Genomic DNA, 14526 nt, shown 5'->3' on the forward strand with positions numbered 1-14526 from the left:
CAGAGTCATCTGGGGACATAATTGCCTGTACTAATCTACATCCAAAGCAAGGTCAGCTTATGTGATCAGCTTGATGGCTTCATTTGGACATCCATACAGAGCAGAGTTCTATGCATCAAGGAAAGCATGCAGGTGCACAGGAAGGTATCCAATATCCCCCCTTATCTTATGTCCATTAGGCTCTCTGGACTGATAAAAGATTGTGTTCACTAAGGCAGTTACATATAAACAAACTGATTTTGATTTTGTACTAGTAAGTTTCCCCAGTACATCTGGCCATACCCACATTGAATATAAATTAGGGGCCTTTGTGTATGCTGTCTCCCTGAATTAATGAGTCAAGTGTGTCTCTGCAGAGTTGATGATGTCTATGGATACTGTGTTGTTTCTCTAGGTGTGTCTTCATTAAAAAGCAGCAGATGATACACAGGCATTCAAAGCCATAGCAGCTAATGCAGATTGTAAGTACATTTCTATTCCGAGAGTTGTAAACTAGGACCTTACCTCACTGCCCAAGCAAACGGCATCCGATATTTCCCCAATTTGCTGCAGAACTGCCTATTGGATTTTAGAATCTTTTGTGCAAACTGAAGGGGGAAAAAGTAAATAAAACATTATTTAGGGATAACCAATTACAAACCATACATATGAAATAATAGTGATTATTTTTTCCATTTTATTGTCTACTGAAATTCTATAGAATTTCTCCTTACTGGCTCACAGATTATACACAAGTCCCTCTGTGTTCAAGTTATTGTAGAATTCTTGGCTTACTTTTTTCATTTGAAAATTCTAAATGTAGAACATGCCCTAGTCTTGAAATATCAATGATTATCCGCTCCTTTCTTCTTCCTGTCTTCCTTCCTCCCTTCCGCTTAGCTAAGAGAAGTTAAAATCTTGAATTGAAAGTTATCAAATTTATATTCACAATTGGTACTAGATCATATCTTTTACCCATCAGGAGATTTTTCTGTGAAGGGCTGCGTGGATCCTGCATTCTCTGACACAATTTCTCAAATCTATTGCTATAGCTAAGAGGTAGCCATTGATACAAGAAGTGCTTCCATTTCTAGTGTTGGAGCAAACCCAGGGTTTCACACATTCTACACAGTAAATGAGGTGTGATTGACTGTCAATAAGATTTTATTTACAAAAGCCGGCAAGAGACTGGATGTAGTCTGAAGAGATAGTTTGCTGAACATAACACATCATAGATGTGTAATATGTAATTTTGCATTATGATATTAAATATGTAAAACTCCAGACTAAGTCATTGCAATGCTCAAATTCAATTGATTTCCTTGATATCTTTCCTTTGTATGGCAAATATATACTTTTATTTATTTTTTAATAAACAGTGATAATCCATAATTTGCTTATTTGAAATAACAAGGTGATAGAATGAAGAAAACAGAAAGCCTTCGCTGGTCTTACTACTGAGGCCATTCACACTATCTCCACCTCTAGCTTCTGCACCTCACTATTATTACATTTAGTGTATAATCATTTGTCTTTGGTATTGAGCCCATTGTTAGCTTGCTGATATCTTAGCAAATTGCCTTTATTTGATCTTGACTCCTATCTTTGTTATTGAAAATACTTCAACCTTTGGGGTTAAAATGATATCTGAATTTATATTTATCTCTACTAATAAATTCATAGATATCAGAGTCTATGCTGTTGGGTCAAAAGAACATAAACCAAGAAATATATAATTTTAAAAGTTTCTGGCAGATATTAATTATGCTGCTAGGTTAATGTTGAAAGTCATGCATTTATGAAATTCCATAATTCAGGAATACAGTGTGATTCTATCTCTGTAAAGTGACTGAAATTATTTAGAAGAAAATAATCATTACCTTGTTGGAGTCTGGATTCTTGATGTAAGGTTCAGCACCACTCCCGATGTTTCCCATTAAGACTTTTTCGACCTTGGCCACCAAAACAATTTCCGAGTGTGGATCACTCACAGAGAAGACAGCCTGTGTCCAGAGAGAGCAGTGGGTAATAACTACCAAAGAAGCCACCTTGAAGACATTCACAGATGTCATTTAAAAACATGAGAGCTTTAAGGAATTTTTATTTGGGAAATTGCCAATCCTGTATGGACTATTTATCGTTAAGAACAATCTAAAAGGCAAGGTTTTTTCTGTCCCATCACAAGGAAACAAAAGCGCAACCTGCTTTGGGAATTTTAACCATTCCTCTGGAAGGCCCTTTATGTGAGGTTCTTCTGATTGTCTTGGTGTACCAGTGTCAATATTGCCGTTTTCCAAGGCTGGTGGGGTCCCTGAGAGCATCTGCCGGACAGCAGGGTGATTTAGGTCCACGTGAAAGTCCGCAGAGATCTTCCTGTTATCTCTGAGATCGTAAAGTGCCACACTCACAAAAAAGGGCTCAATCTGTGGGCAAAACAAAAGCCAGATGGTTCTGCTGATCCACCACCAGTCTGTGCGCCACCGCACCTCACAGCACAGTAGAACAGAAGGCAGAAAGCAAGTTTTCTATAACCCAGGGCGAAGTACCCAGAGTTCCTCCCTGCAGCTGAGGCCTCTAAGCCCAGGGCTCATCTCATTTGTTTCTTGCTCCTAGACACACATCTAAGAGTTTCCCCTTAAACCTCCATTTCCCCTGTGCTCAAAGAAAACATCTTTACCCCAGTCTCTAGGGTACACTGAAAAACATTTCCTAGTCTGCTTTTCAGACCTCTCTCTCATTCCCTTCCTCCCCCTCCCTCTCTCTGTCCCTCCCTCTCTTCCTTTCTCTATTTCTCCTTCTCTCTCTCTCTCTCTCTCTCTCTCTCTCTCTCTGCTTTTGGTTTTGTTTGTTTTGAGATAGGGTTTCTCTGTGCATCTCTGGTTGCCCTGGAACTCATCACTCTATTGACCAGGCTGGTCTCAAATTCAAAGATCCTATCTCTGCCTCCCAAGTGCTGGGACTAAAGGTATTTGAACCACTACTGGACTAAATGTGTAGGCCAGGATGGCCTCCTCCAGCCTCTGCCTCCTTCATCAAATTCTACCCAGGTGCACTACCACCACAACTGGAACTTTTCAGATATTTTATATTCACAGCTTGAAAATGATAAAAAGATGTATTTCCTATTGACTTCCTGCTGTTCTATGTGTTTTTAATATGTTCATGAATGAGATACTGTGACACATAGATGAGGATCAGCCTGTGAGAGGACCTGCTGTCAGAGAAGATGGGAAGTCTCCTGAAAAGAAGACAGTATCGTAGCTGAGGGTTTTAGAAAGATGTCATTTAGTCTCTTTATCCTCTACTCACTTTGAAGTTCACCACACTCCTAGCACCAGGGTCAACTTCCAGCAGCTGTGTTGCTAACTTTAACTTTTCCTCCTGCTGTAGGCCAATCTCCATGACCCTAAGGTTACTGTTTCCCCTTATCGTCAGCCATGTTTGCAGACATGTATTCTGAGACAACCCTCATGGTCTTGCTATTTTTTGACTGTACCCAAGTCTTACTGGCCAGTCTGAGCTCTCAGTAAGATGACAACTGTGTTGGCTCCCAATGGTCACACTCTACTTCTGCCAGTCTTTGTACAGATGTTTTTCCCTCCCTCCCTCCCTCCCTCCCTCCCTCCCTCCCTTCCTTCCTTCCTTCCTTCCTTCCTTCCTTCCTTCCTTCCTTCCCTTTGTAGTGTTGAATGTCAAACCTATAGCCACACACAGTCCAGGTAAATGCTGTCCCATTCACCTAATGTCACAACTCTAAAAAGACTAAAAAAATTTTAAAATGCTGCCAAAAATATCAGAGAAACAAAGACAGATTTAAGGGATAAAGAAGGGTTAACTAGAAAAGTGTGACAATCAACACAGATTAAGGGGTGGGGGTGTGGGCCAGTGGTGGAGTGCTGACAGTATGTGTACCTCTGTGTCCCTTAACAAGGCAAAAACATGGAAAAGTGAAACAGCATGGGTTAAATTAGGCAAAATAGAGAAAGGTACATATACTTATGTACACATCGCATATACACAGATACATGTATGTACAATTAAGTATACTAGGTAAATGAAAATGCACGTGACTTCGTAGCTATCCAATTAAGTGGGGGTTCTAAAAGATTGTCAGTATTTTTTTTTTACTTTGATTTGTGCTCCTTAATTCTGAATTTTTGTTTGTCTTCTGCCAAGATTCTGTGAACAAGTAAGTGATATAAAGGAATGTAGCTCAGTACACACTGAGGTACAGACCGGTGCTGTGAGTCTTGTTAAACAGCTCCGGTCCTCTGAGATGTATCATTGTGACTAAGCCGAGATACTGCTGAGTTATTTAATGATAACAATGCTTGTCATCTCCCCCACTGTTAGAGATGGAATTCCAAATTAAAATAATGCTCAGAATAGTCTTCTTGAGGCTACAGAGACGTCTTAGTCAGTGAAGAGCTTGCTGAGAGACCATCAGGACCTGAGTTCAGATCCTTAGGACCCATATAAGAAGCTGGGCATGGCTGCAGGCCGCTGTTACCCCAGCGCTGGGGAGGTAAGGACAATAAGGATCCTGGAGCTCATTGGCCAGCCAGTCTCGCTGAATCAGTGAGCTCCAGAAGAAAGACTGTCTCAAAAACGAAGGTGGAGAACAACACCCAGCATTGCCATCTGGCCTCCGTGTGTGTGCACTGACTCCTGTGTAAGTATGCAACCGCGCACACACACATCCATACACAACACCAGGCGCGCGCGCACACACACATACACACACACACACACACACACACACACACACACACACACACACACACACACAGTCATGCTTATCTTAAAGCAATTATCAAGTAAAATCTTGATTTTAATAATTTAATTTAGTTTAGAAAAAACTCCTTATTTGTGGTAAGGGTAGTCTGCTAGAAATGGAAAATGCAAAAATAGAGATTAGCGAGGTGCAGAAAACACTTTGAAGGTCAGGATATAAAAATCATTATTTTTTTTTCCTGGATTATTGTGTTTTGACTTCCATTCCCATTTGTTGAATGGAAATACATGATTTCCATTAATAACAATCAGAAATGAAAGCTCCTGTGGTGATTCATTTATTTTTTCCAATCTACCTTTGCAACGAAAATGCCAAGCCTTACTGTTTGAGTGGCTGGCTTTCAGGATGGCTTTGTTTAACAGAATACCTTCAAAGCCTGATAATTTAAGTTGCTGGCTAAGGAGGCTTAGGCTTCCCTCAGAGAATGCAGGAACAGGAACATTTAAATGTAGCTAGCTACAATGGAAAGGCTTAATTAGCTCGGATTGTTGGAGTCAATTCCCACTTTCAAAGAAATGTGCTACCAAACCATCATCTAGAAGCTGATGTTCTGTTTGATTGACTGAGAAATTGCATGCTGTCACAGTCTGCCTCCTCATCACAAAGGAGTCTTTCATGGAGGCTGCAGACACTCATGTATGAAATGGAGCGGCTCGCTCTCCTGAGATGTGGAGGACTGGCCTTCAAAACATGCCATCAAAACAAGAATGAGGTTGATGACGGCCATAAATGAGAGAATGCTGCTGTACAAACACACAGAAGTTTCCAAAAAAACCAAGTTCAACCAGTGAGAAACTGCCACTCAAGCGAGGCTGTTTTATTGATTTCGATATGATTACTAACACATGCAGTGAAATTATTTATTACAAGTAATTTCCTATGTTATATTTTAAATATGTGCACCCACTGTAAGATTACTTGAAAAACATCTTTGAGATGCTCAAAATCAACTAAATCTCTTGGCTTAAGAGAGCACACCTAAAAAGTCGTTTTCAGGAAGGTGGAGGAAGGCTCATTAAGCAATGAGCCCTGGCTGCTCTTGGAGATGACTCAAGGCAAGCACACACACATGCATAAAACATACCAATGCACACAGAACAAAATAGACTCAAATAAAAGTAAAAAATGTTTCCAAAGAGCTATGCTGTTGAGACTTGAGCCAGCTAAGCCATGTAGTTTGTGAACATGATCTACAGGGTAAGAGCCACATGTCTTTGACAGTAGAGGCACACATGTCTTCACCAGAGGAAGGCAGCTCTTAGTGTGTCCCAGTCTATCTTTCTATCAGAGAAGGCTGGGCTCTTTAACTATATATGCGTTTTCAGGAGAGACACCCGTCAAATGGCGAGGGTTGGAGCCATCTTCTTAGCCAGCTGATCAGCTGACTCAACCGTGGTGGTTACTGAGGAGGCCTGGGTGGAGAAACAGATATTTTCACAGTCCCATGGCCCTTACATCTAAAAATATGACCATTTTCTTGGACTTTTGGTTTCCAGAATGGATTTTTAAATTGCACTGGATGTGCTGGATAAAAAACACTATAGATTTAAAATATTTATATTTTTAGTATAGATCAATGTAGGAACTGATAAAGCCTATCTATTTTTCTGTATTATGGTGACTAAGTGGCTCTACACTTTGGATCAGGCTTTCTTAAATTTCCAAATGGTTTTAATGAACCAAGTTTTTAGGCACTTTGCTTTGTTTTACATTCAGGACACAGGCATGGCCTGGGTCCTTCTACTATTATTTTTCTACATGGAAAGTGCACCTATCCGCTTCCATGCCTACTGGCCCCTCTTCTTCATGTTGCATGGTGTCAGGACCATCACACAGTAGGCTTATTCTCTGTTAGCCTCTCACCCCACATTTCTCTGATTTGTCTCTCTTCCAACAGCAGCAAATCCATCTTAGATTGTTGGTTGTAGCTTTGCTGGTCACGGTTAAATGTTTCACATCAGTCCCCTTCTCTATGGGTACAGACCATCTTAGATGGTTCTCTCCAAGTCAGTGCTTAAACTAGATCTTCAAATTTATATTTTCATTTATAGTCACCTCTTTGAGTTGAATGAATGCTACATTGCACCGAGCATTTAAAGCTTCCTAGAGATTACCTATTTGTTTATCATAGGATTTCTTGGAATGGTTGCCTCTACTGCACACCTTTTACATAGGGGGGACTGAGGTCAGACACCTGAGCACACACCACAATTCCTAAGCTGATAAGCAAGGGGATCTGATCCAAGTTGACCATCTCAATGAATTCTCCTCATCAAATACAGGAAAAATATGGATCTCCTATTACTATAGTAGCAGGTAGGATGGTTAAAGACAACAGAGGTGCTAAGGATGAAAGGTCTCACTGTCTCCTGTGGCCCACTGCCCCAACTCATCAAGTTAGTTCCACTCATGAAGGAGGCATGGGTGGGATTGGAAAAAGCCAAGCGAGTGAACAATGCTCCTCCTGCCTTCTAAGACATATACGGCTTATGTATCAAAAGCATGAAAATCAAGTTTCTTTTCTGGGATGGGAGACAGCAATTGAAACTTAATAGACATCACAACAGGATGCATTGAAAGAGAATGAAAGAAAACACACTGAAAGATTGACTGGTATTTGTTCCAATGTTTCTTCAAGACGTCTATACTTGCTTTATCGTTTAATCTTATTCTAAGCAGGAATACTATGAAATCTTAGGGTGGATTTGTTAGCAGGTTTTCCTCCAAGTATCAGCAAAACCCAAATGTCAGTTTAAAAGCCATCCTGTATCAGTCATGGTTGTATGAGCCTGTCATCCCAAGCACTTGGGGAAGTAGAAGCAGCAGGATCCTGGGTTCTAGGCTAGTCTGAGCTATTCAGTAATACCCTGCCTCATAAAACCAAAGACCAGAGCTCATGGGGAGAGCATTTGTTAAGGCCCCAAATCTTAGCCTCAGCACCACAATAAATAAATGAACATCCCCTTCACTATCGTCAGACATATCAACAGTGTTGTAGGAAACAACTGTGCTCACTGTGTACAAAGGACTCCAGAATCCTGGACCTTTGTTGTATCTTAAACATTAAGTTAAAAGGAAAACTTTATAGCAGTATATAGAGGACTCCTCCTCAGAATTTCTGCACCTTTGCAATATGAGAAGTACTGGCAAATAGACTCTCTTCATACTAGATGCCAGATCTTGGGGCTAGCAGGGATAGAAAAATTTGGGCTAGGATAGAATGACATAAGCCTGCTGGTTATGACAGAGTGAGAAAGAAACTTACATTGGTTACAGGATCATATTCATTCTCTGTCACACATCCCTGAAGATTTAAGTTGAGAGCTCTACAGATGATCAGGATTCTTTTGGCAGCTTTCTCTTCAAAGGGTTTGACCATCAATTCATTTTCAAAAATGTCCCTTTTTTGAAGCTTTAGGGTCTAAAAAAAAAAAAAGTTATCAAAAGTCTTTATGAGCCAACACTAATCACAGAATTCACAGTTATGTGGGTCAAGTTCATCTCTGCTCAGAATACTGACTTACGTCTATATCTGGGTCCAGGGAGAACAGATTGAGTCTGTCCATGTTTCGTGTTGTTTTGACAGTGTCTTCGGTTTCTGTGAGGTACTGTGGAGAGACCCATGTTAGTCCCTGGTGTCTTGACTTCCCCATGTAGTCCCAGAACCACCCCAAAAGGCCAAGAAACAATCCCTTAGTTATTACTCTTAAGTAACCAACACAGGGTAAATCTCATAAAAGCAGTTTTCTTATTTTCAAGGGTTGTATCATGTAAAGTAAAACTCTTAGATTAATGAAAAATTCGAGATTGGGTTTTAGTCTAAATCTTAAAGGAAAGGATTGCCATCTTTTCTGTGAAAGCACTGAGTAACTCAAATATGTGTGCAAATACATTGCCAACTTCATTACTTTTGCAAAGTCAGGATGTAGGCTGTTCTCTGAAGAATCTGTTTCCTCCAGTGTAGATTCACAAGTCATGGAATTATCCAGTGGATCTTAAAAAGACAGAACGTCACAGGTTATTTAATAATATGAGTCATAAATTTCCCTCCTGTATAGGACTGGATTAAATTTGTGAGCTCAGAGGGACATTGGTGAGCCTATGCCCTCCTTTTGTCCTATCTACAATATACCAGACTGTTAAGCAATCAGGGGGTTAGAAATGAAACTTCCCGACAGTCATTTTAGGATTCTTACCATCCTTGCATTCTGTATCACTAAGCTCTTTGGATCCTAAAGATCCAAAGAGTAAAGGTGCTAATGTGTATAGGTTGCCTTGGCTTCTCTCAAAAACACCTGATAATATTTTCTCAAATGTGTAAATACTTTTCTAACTTTTACCTTCAGGGGATTTAGTTAGAGCCCATCTTTTATCTGGAACAAATTTAAACTCTGTAGAACACTGCAAACATGCACACTCTATTTGACAATGAGTAAGTAATAAGTTCATGTAAACACTGGCTATAGCCTATGGCAGCCATGGAAAACCAGTGACAGCTTTCTTCTTCATTATCTGCGACTTCTTCCCTTTAGGAAGCATGCAAGTAGAACTCAGTAATGGCTGTACTTTGGTTTCTAGTTCACAGTTGTCTTGAAATATCTTGACATGGCTTTCTGTGAGGAACACTGACTGAGTCTGTGGAAGAGACGCTCCCATCTACACAGCTAAGACTGCTACACATTCAGCTTTTTCCGTTTGCTTTTTTTCCTTCTCCTTGACTACCATGAATAGAATCTTATGAGGGAACTAGACTGGAAAATAGAAAAAATATTTTGTGTATGTGTGTGTGTGTGTACATGTTCATGTGTACCTACATATGTATATATGTGTGTAAGGGGTTGGTCTGGTGCTGCTTGTATTCAAATGCTAAATTCTGAACTCCAAGATTTGGATGTTCCAAGACAAGAAGATCTTCATGTACACCAGCTTTTGTTGTGTAAGTCATCCCCCCCCCCCATGTTATCCCTGATTGGTTAATAAAGATGCCTATAGCCTGTAGCTAGGCAGAAAAGATATAGGTGGGGCTTTGGGTCTGGGTTTGGGGTCTCAGGCACAGATCATGAGAAGAATGAGGAAGAAAGGAAAAGAAAGAGGTCGCTATCGTGTAGGTGGATCAGAGGGCTGGCCCTGAGGGCTGGCCTGTCAGAGTAGGAGCAGCCCAGATGGAACATGGCAAATGGTATTTTGGGATTATTGACAGGGAAGTAGACAAAACAGTCTAAAGGGTCATTATCTGCCTAGTTCTAGTGCTTTTAAGCTTATTATAAATATAAAGGTTTTGTGTCTTTTATTTAAGAAGTATATGTTCTAAGTGAGGTAACTCCTCCCCTCCCCCCGACCAATATTTACAACATGTGTAAGCCAGAGGGCAATGTCCATTGTCTTCCTCAGTTGCTCCCATCTTATATTTTTTGATCAATATTTTAATTGGCCAATTTCAGACGTGTATGTACTGTGTTCTGATTATCCTCACCTACCCTCTCCTCTCGTGTCCAGTTACTACCACACCACCATTCTTAGCCTTTCCTCTAATTCACGAGGTCTGGCTTTGTAACCCATTTACTTTTAAACAGTAAAGACCTGTGTGACCATTAGACTAGAAGTATCTGTTGGTGACTTCCCACCTTATGTCATGAGACAGGTTCTCTCACTCATCCCTGAGCTCACTGATGAGGAAAGACAAGCTGTCCAAGAAGCTCCAGGGATGGTCCTATCCCTGCCTCCCTAGCACCCGGTTTGTAAGTGTACACTGCTGCACCCGGAGTGTTCCATGTGCGCTGAGATCTGAACTCAGACCATCATGCTTGCCTGCCAAGCACATTAGTGACGCGAACCAATCTTCCAGGTTTATTTATTGTCTTACGAAAACGGTGTGCTGCGTGATGTTGGAACTTTCACATATCAGCTGACCTCAAGGCTATCAAAACAGCATGAATAAGAGGAAGCTAAGAGGAAGTAAAGTATGCCTGTTCTTGCAGACAATATATTACACTTATTAAGTGTAACATGAACCCCAAATTCAAAATGTACCTTCTGTAAGACCTTCCCATCAGAAATGTGTATGATGTTTCAGTTATTGGAATATGAGATCCAACTTTGTTTGTTGGGTGATGGTATCCAGTCCCTTCCAGTCAATTCAAAACTGGACCACTGTGTAGCAATTGGGATGACCCAGTAAAAGTTAAGTTCTGGGATCAATTTCTTAGAGCAGGGAGCTCAAGAATGTCTGAGTCCAGCAGGAGAGCTCCCATGGCTACTAACCATCCAAGTGAACTAAACACTTAGCCAAAGCAGGGAGATGATTGCCTGAGCCCTTACCTAGCCCCAGCTCAGCAAGCTCTGTGCTCTTCCTTCCCTGGAGTGGGCCCTCGGGACTGATCTGCAGGATACGGTTAAGTGTGTGGATCCACTCGTCCATATCTGACTCTGTTTCAGCAGCCAGCACAAAGTAGGTCAGGTCGTTCATCTTCAATTCGAAGGCATATTTCCTCAGCCTGTTATTCTGTGGTATAAAGACAAAGAACAAAACAGTAAGCCATGAGTCAGAGCAACACTGATGCGGTCTAGGGATTCCAGTGTCTCCATCCAGGCAGGAGACGAAGACAAAACCTTATGAGACTCAAAAGAGCTTCGGAGGAGTTCAATCATTTGGAGTATCATTATTATTATTATTTTTAGAACTTTTTTGTACTGAAAATATTTTATGTCTGTTTTTGTTGATTGGATGGCACTTTGGCTCAATGCTTTTTATCTTAGGCCCAAGTGTGGAGCCTTCTTCAGATAACTGCTTTGAGATCCCCACTTTCATTTTGTCTCCTGAATTCTAACTGCTATTCATATTAGTAAGTTTTCTGACTCTTATACTCTGGAGACAGTACCTGCCACAGTGCTAACAAGTTGGACTATGTCTTTGTACTCTAGAGACATTTCTTACTTTGCATCTTACTTTATCCTTTTAGCAATATTGGCATGTCAGCCATTACTTTATTAAAATAAATTATTAAAATAGATAAAATAAATTAAATTAAAATACCCTTGATTTCCTGGACCCCAGGACTATACCTGACTTTCGTTCCATCTACCAGTCTCTGCATGTTTCCATCCTCCGAAGGCTCTTTCCTCTTGCCATTTCTCCAAACAAAACTCCTGGTTCTGTTTTAAATTCTTTTCACTCTCACTTAGTCTAAATATTCCAAAGATCATCCATACACAATGATGCCCAAGCCAAGCTCCTTGTTTTTCTATAATTTGACACCTCTACACTGTGTTTGTTGACCAACCAAGGAGGCCTTGCTGTAGCTCCCTGATTGCCCATGTAATACCATTCTTGCTGAAATGAACCCCACTCCAAGTGTATTCTCCAAACACAATGAGCATTTACTCCTTAGGTGCCAACATGATTTATATTCTCTCTTCAAATCTTTATTGAGAACATTATTCAGTTTCTAAGCTTAGAATATGGAAGCAAAGATTCTTGATCTCTGGAGTATGTGAAATAAATTGGAAGTGCATACTTCATTCTGTTTAAAACAAGAATGCCTTCCTTGACAAGCATACATATCCTTTAACCACGCTTTTGTGAGGGTTTGCATAGTTTTGTTTGTAACAGTTCACACAGGGGTCAAAAACACCTGTAGTTTACAAAGGAAATGGAGTAAGCTAACTCTTAAAGCTGATATTTTAGTGGGGAAATTGTGAAGGCACATGCGATTCAAGGAATGGCCAAACTAACAGTGGAAAAATTGAATATTTTGTGGTGAACAGAGTTAAGATATGGGCTGAAAGTCAAGGAAGTCCACCCTCAGAAGGTAATGTATACATTGAAATCTGTAAAAGGAAGGATACGGAGGAGGGACACACACAGGAGCAGGTGTGAGTTTTATATATTCTGACCACAGATGAGAAATGTAAATTCAAAATGGAACTTGACCAGAATAATGGCATAGGATTTTAACCACAGCAAAGAGCCATAGGGAAAAGGGTCCTGTTTCACTTTTGTATCTGGGATCTTACTGTTGCCTGTTCAGCTGGGTTGAATGACCTCTGTCACTATCACACACTTTAGAGGTTTTTCATGATACAGGGAGTCACAGCTTTTCTATGTATGAGAAAACATACAGTGAGGTAACACATAAGCCTGGAGACAACGGAAACTGCAGAAGTGAATAAGGAAGAGCTGGCAATAAAGCTTAAAAACCAGTAACACGTGACTAAGGAAAACTGGTTCTTAACATGAGCCTGTTAACATGGTTCTTAACATGAGCATGTTCTTAACATGAGCCTGTGCTGTTTTGCCAAGTCTTCCCAGGAGCTCATGGCTCCTCCCTCTGTATCACAGTCAAGGGTGGTTGTGCTTACTTTGTAAAGACTGATGCACTCACAGGCTGGGGCTCTCTAACAGTTCACACGTCCTGAGTACAGAAGCTAACTTGTTACCTTTGGCATTTAGTCTGGTAACTGACGGTATACTGCATAGAAAGGCTTGCTATGTTGTCCCTCCATACTGGGCAAAGCTACGCTTGGTCTCTCTGCTTGCACAATGGAGGAGATAAATGTTAAACAGCTAGCCCTGGACATGTAAAATTGAAAGATAAACATACATAAACTTTGTGTAAATGCTTTGAAAAAGAGATACTAGATTCTGTAAGGGCACAGAATAGAAATATTTGGGCAAAACAAAGTAAGGGTTAAGATTTGCATTTTGATAGCAATTCCAACAGGGTAGGAGCCCAAATAGAAAGTAAACAGCCGAAAGCTTAGTATTCAGGGAGCTTGGGAATGCAAAGCTCCAGATGTTCTACTTGGGAGGGACCAGCAGAGTCCCTCCATCCACCCTGACAAGCCCTTCTGGTAAATCATGGTGCAGAAAGGTCTCTAAGACTGCTGGAGACTCCTGAAACAGGGCTCCATAGGCAAAAACAATAGGACTGAAAACGGGTTTCCTATTGCTTCACATGACAAAAGGAATAGAACCAGACACTCAGGAAAGAAGTAGGGGAGTCCAGAGTGTGTGCCATAACTTCTGCTTGGATGTTGTAAAAACTGAAGTATAGCACCAAGCAAACAAATCTTAGTGTTGTTTGGAAATTTGATAGAGCAGAATCTGTTGTTTCACCCGAGACTGGAAATAGCATGGGCTAGCTGTAAAGCTACCTCAGATCTTTCTCTAGATCAGAATTAAAAGTGGATCCACTGCAATTTGCTTTGAAATCCAGTTTTAGAAGTAAGACTTGACTTACAAAATTGCATTCTGTACTTCAGATGCGTTGACAATGGTTGCCAAGGTTTCAATAATTCAAAAGCATTATTAAAATACCTATCTATATATACATATAGATAGCTATTTTATTATTTATTATTAAAATACCTATCTATATATACATATATATTTTTTTCAAGATAGAAATTATACCTTTTCCTATATCTAGTTTTTCCAATGAACCATGCATACATATGTATTAAATTGCTCGTGAGCATATCATTTTGAGTTTCTTTGTCCATGTAGCTTCTGTAGGATGATATATATATATATATATCATATATATATATATATGTTTTCTATAATTTGTGGAATTCCTCTACATCATATCTAATTTTGTCACTTATTAGTTCTGAGACTTGGGAAAGATACATTTTCTCTTAAGTTTTATTTTGATAAACAGGACAATAGTAATGTGTACCCCATCAAATATATCAAATAATATATTAAATGGATAACTACCTTTCTGGTTGTTACTGTAATGGGAAATAAA

At 40.1% G+C, this 14526-nt stretch overlaps 1 protein-coding gene across 14 annotated transcripts in view; it reads right to left on the reverse strand.

Moving 5' to 3' along the window:
- Positions 1–14526, reverse strand: part of Dock10 (dedicator of cytokinesis 10) — a 243697-nt gene that overhangs the window by 85676 nt on the left and 143495 nt on the right. For all 14 annotated transcript variants that reach the window (XM_021197703.1, XM_029538335.1, XM_021197704.1 and 11 more), the window contains exons 8-14: positions 11093–11276; positions 8683–8768; positions 8299–8382; positions 8040–8195; positions 2181–2402; positions 1860–1982; positions 505–587 (exon numbers count right to left, since the gene is read on the reverse strand). In XM_021197703.1, the coding sequence (XP_021053362.1) occupies positions 505–587; positions 1860–1982; positions 2181–2402; positions 8040–8195; positions 8299–8382; positions 8683–8768; positions 11093–11276 (938 nt within the window). The remainder of the gene's footprint in view (positions 1–504; positions 588–1859; positions 1983–2180; positions 2403–8039; positions 8196–8298; positions 8383–8682; positions 8769–11092; positions 11277–14526) is intronic.

The sequence above is a fragment of the Mus pahari genome, chromosome 5, assembly GCF_900095145.1.
Source record: "Mus pahari chromosome 5, PAHARI_EIJ_v1.1, whole genome shotgun sequence".
In the NCBI taxonomy this organism is placed as follows: Eukaryota; Metazoa; Chordata; class Mammalia; order Rodentia; family Muridae; genus Mus; species Mus pahari.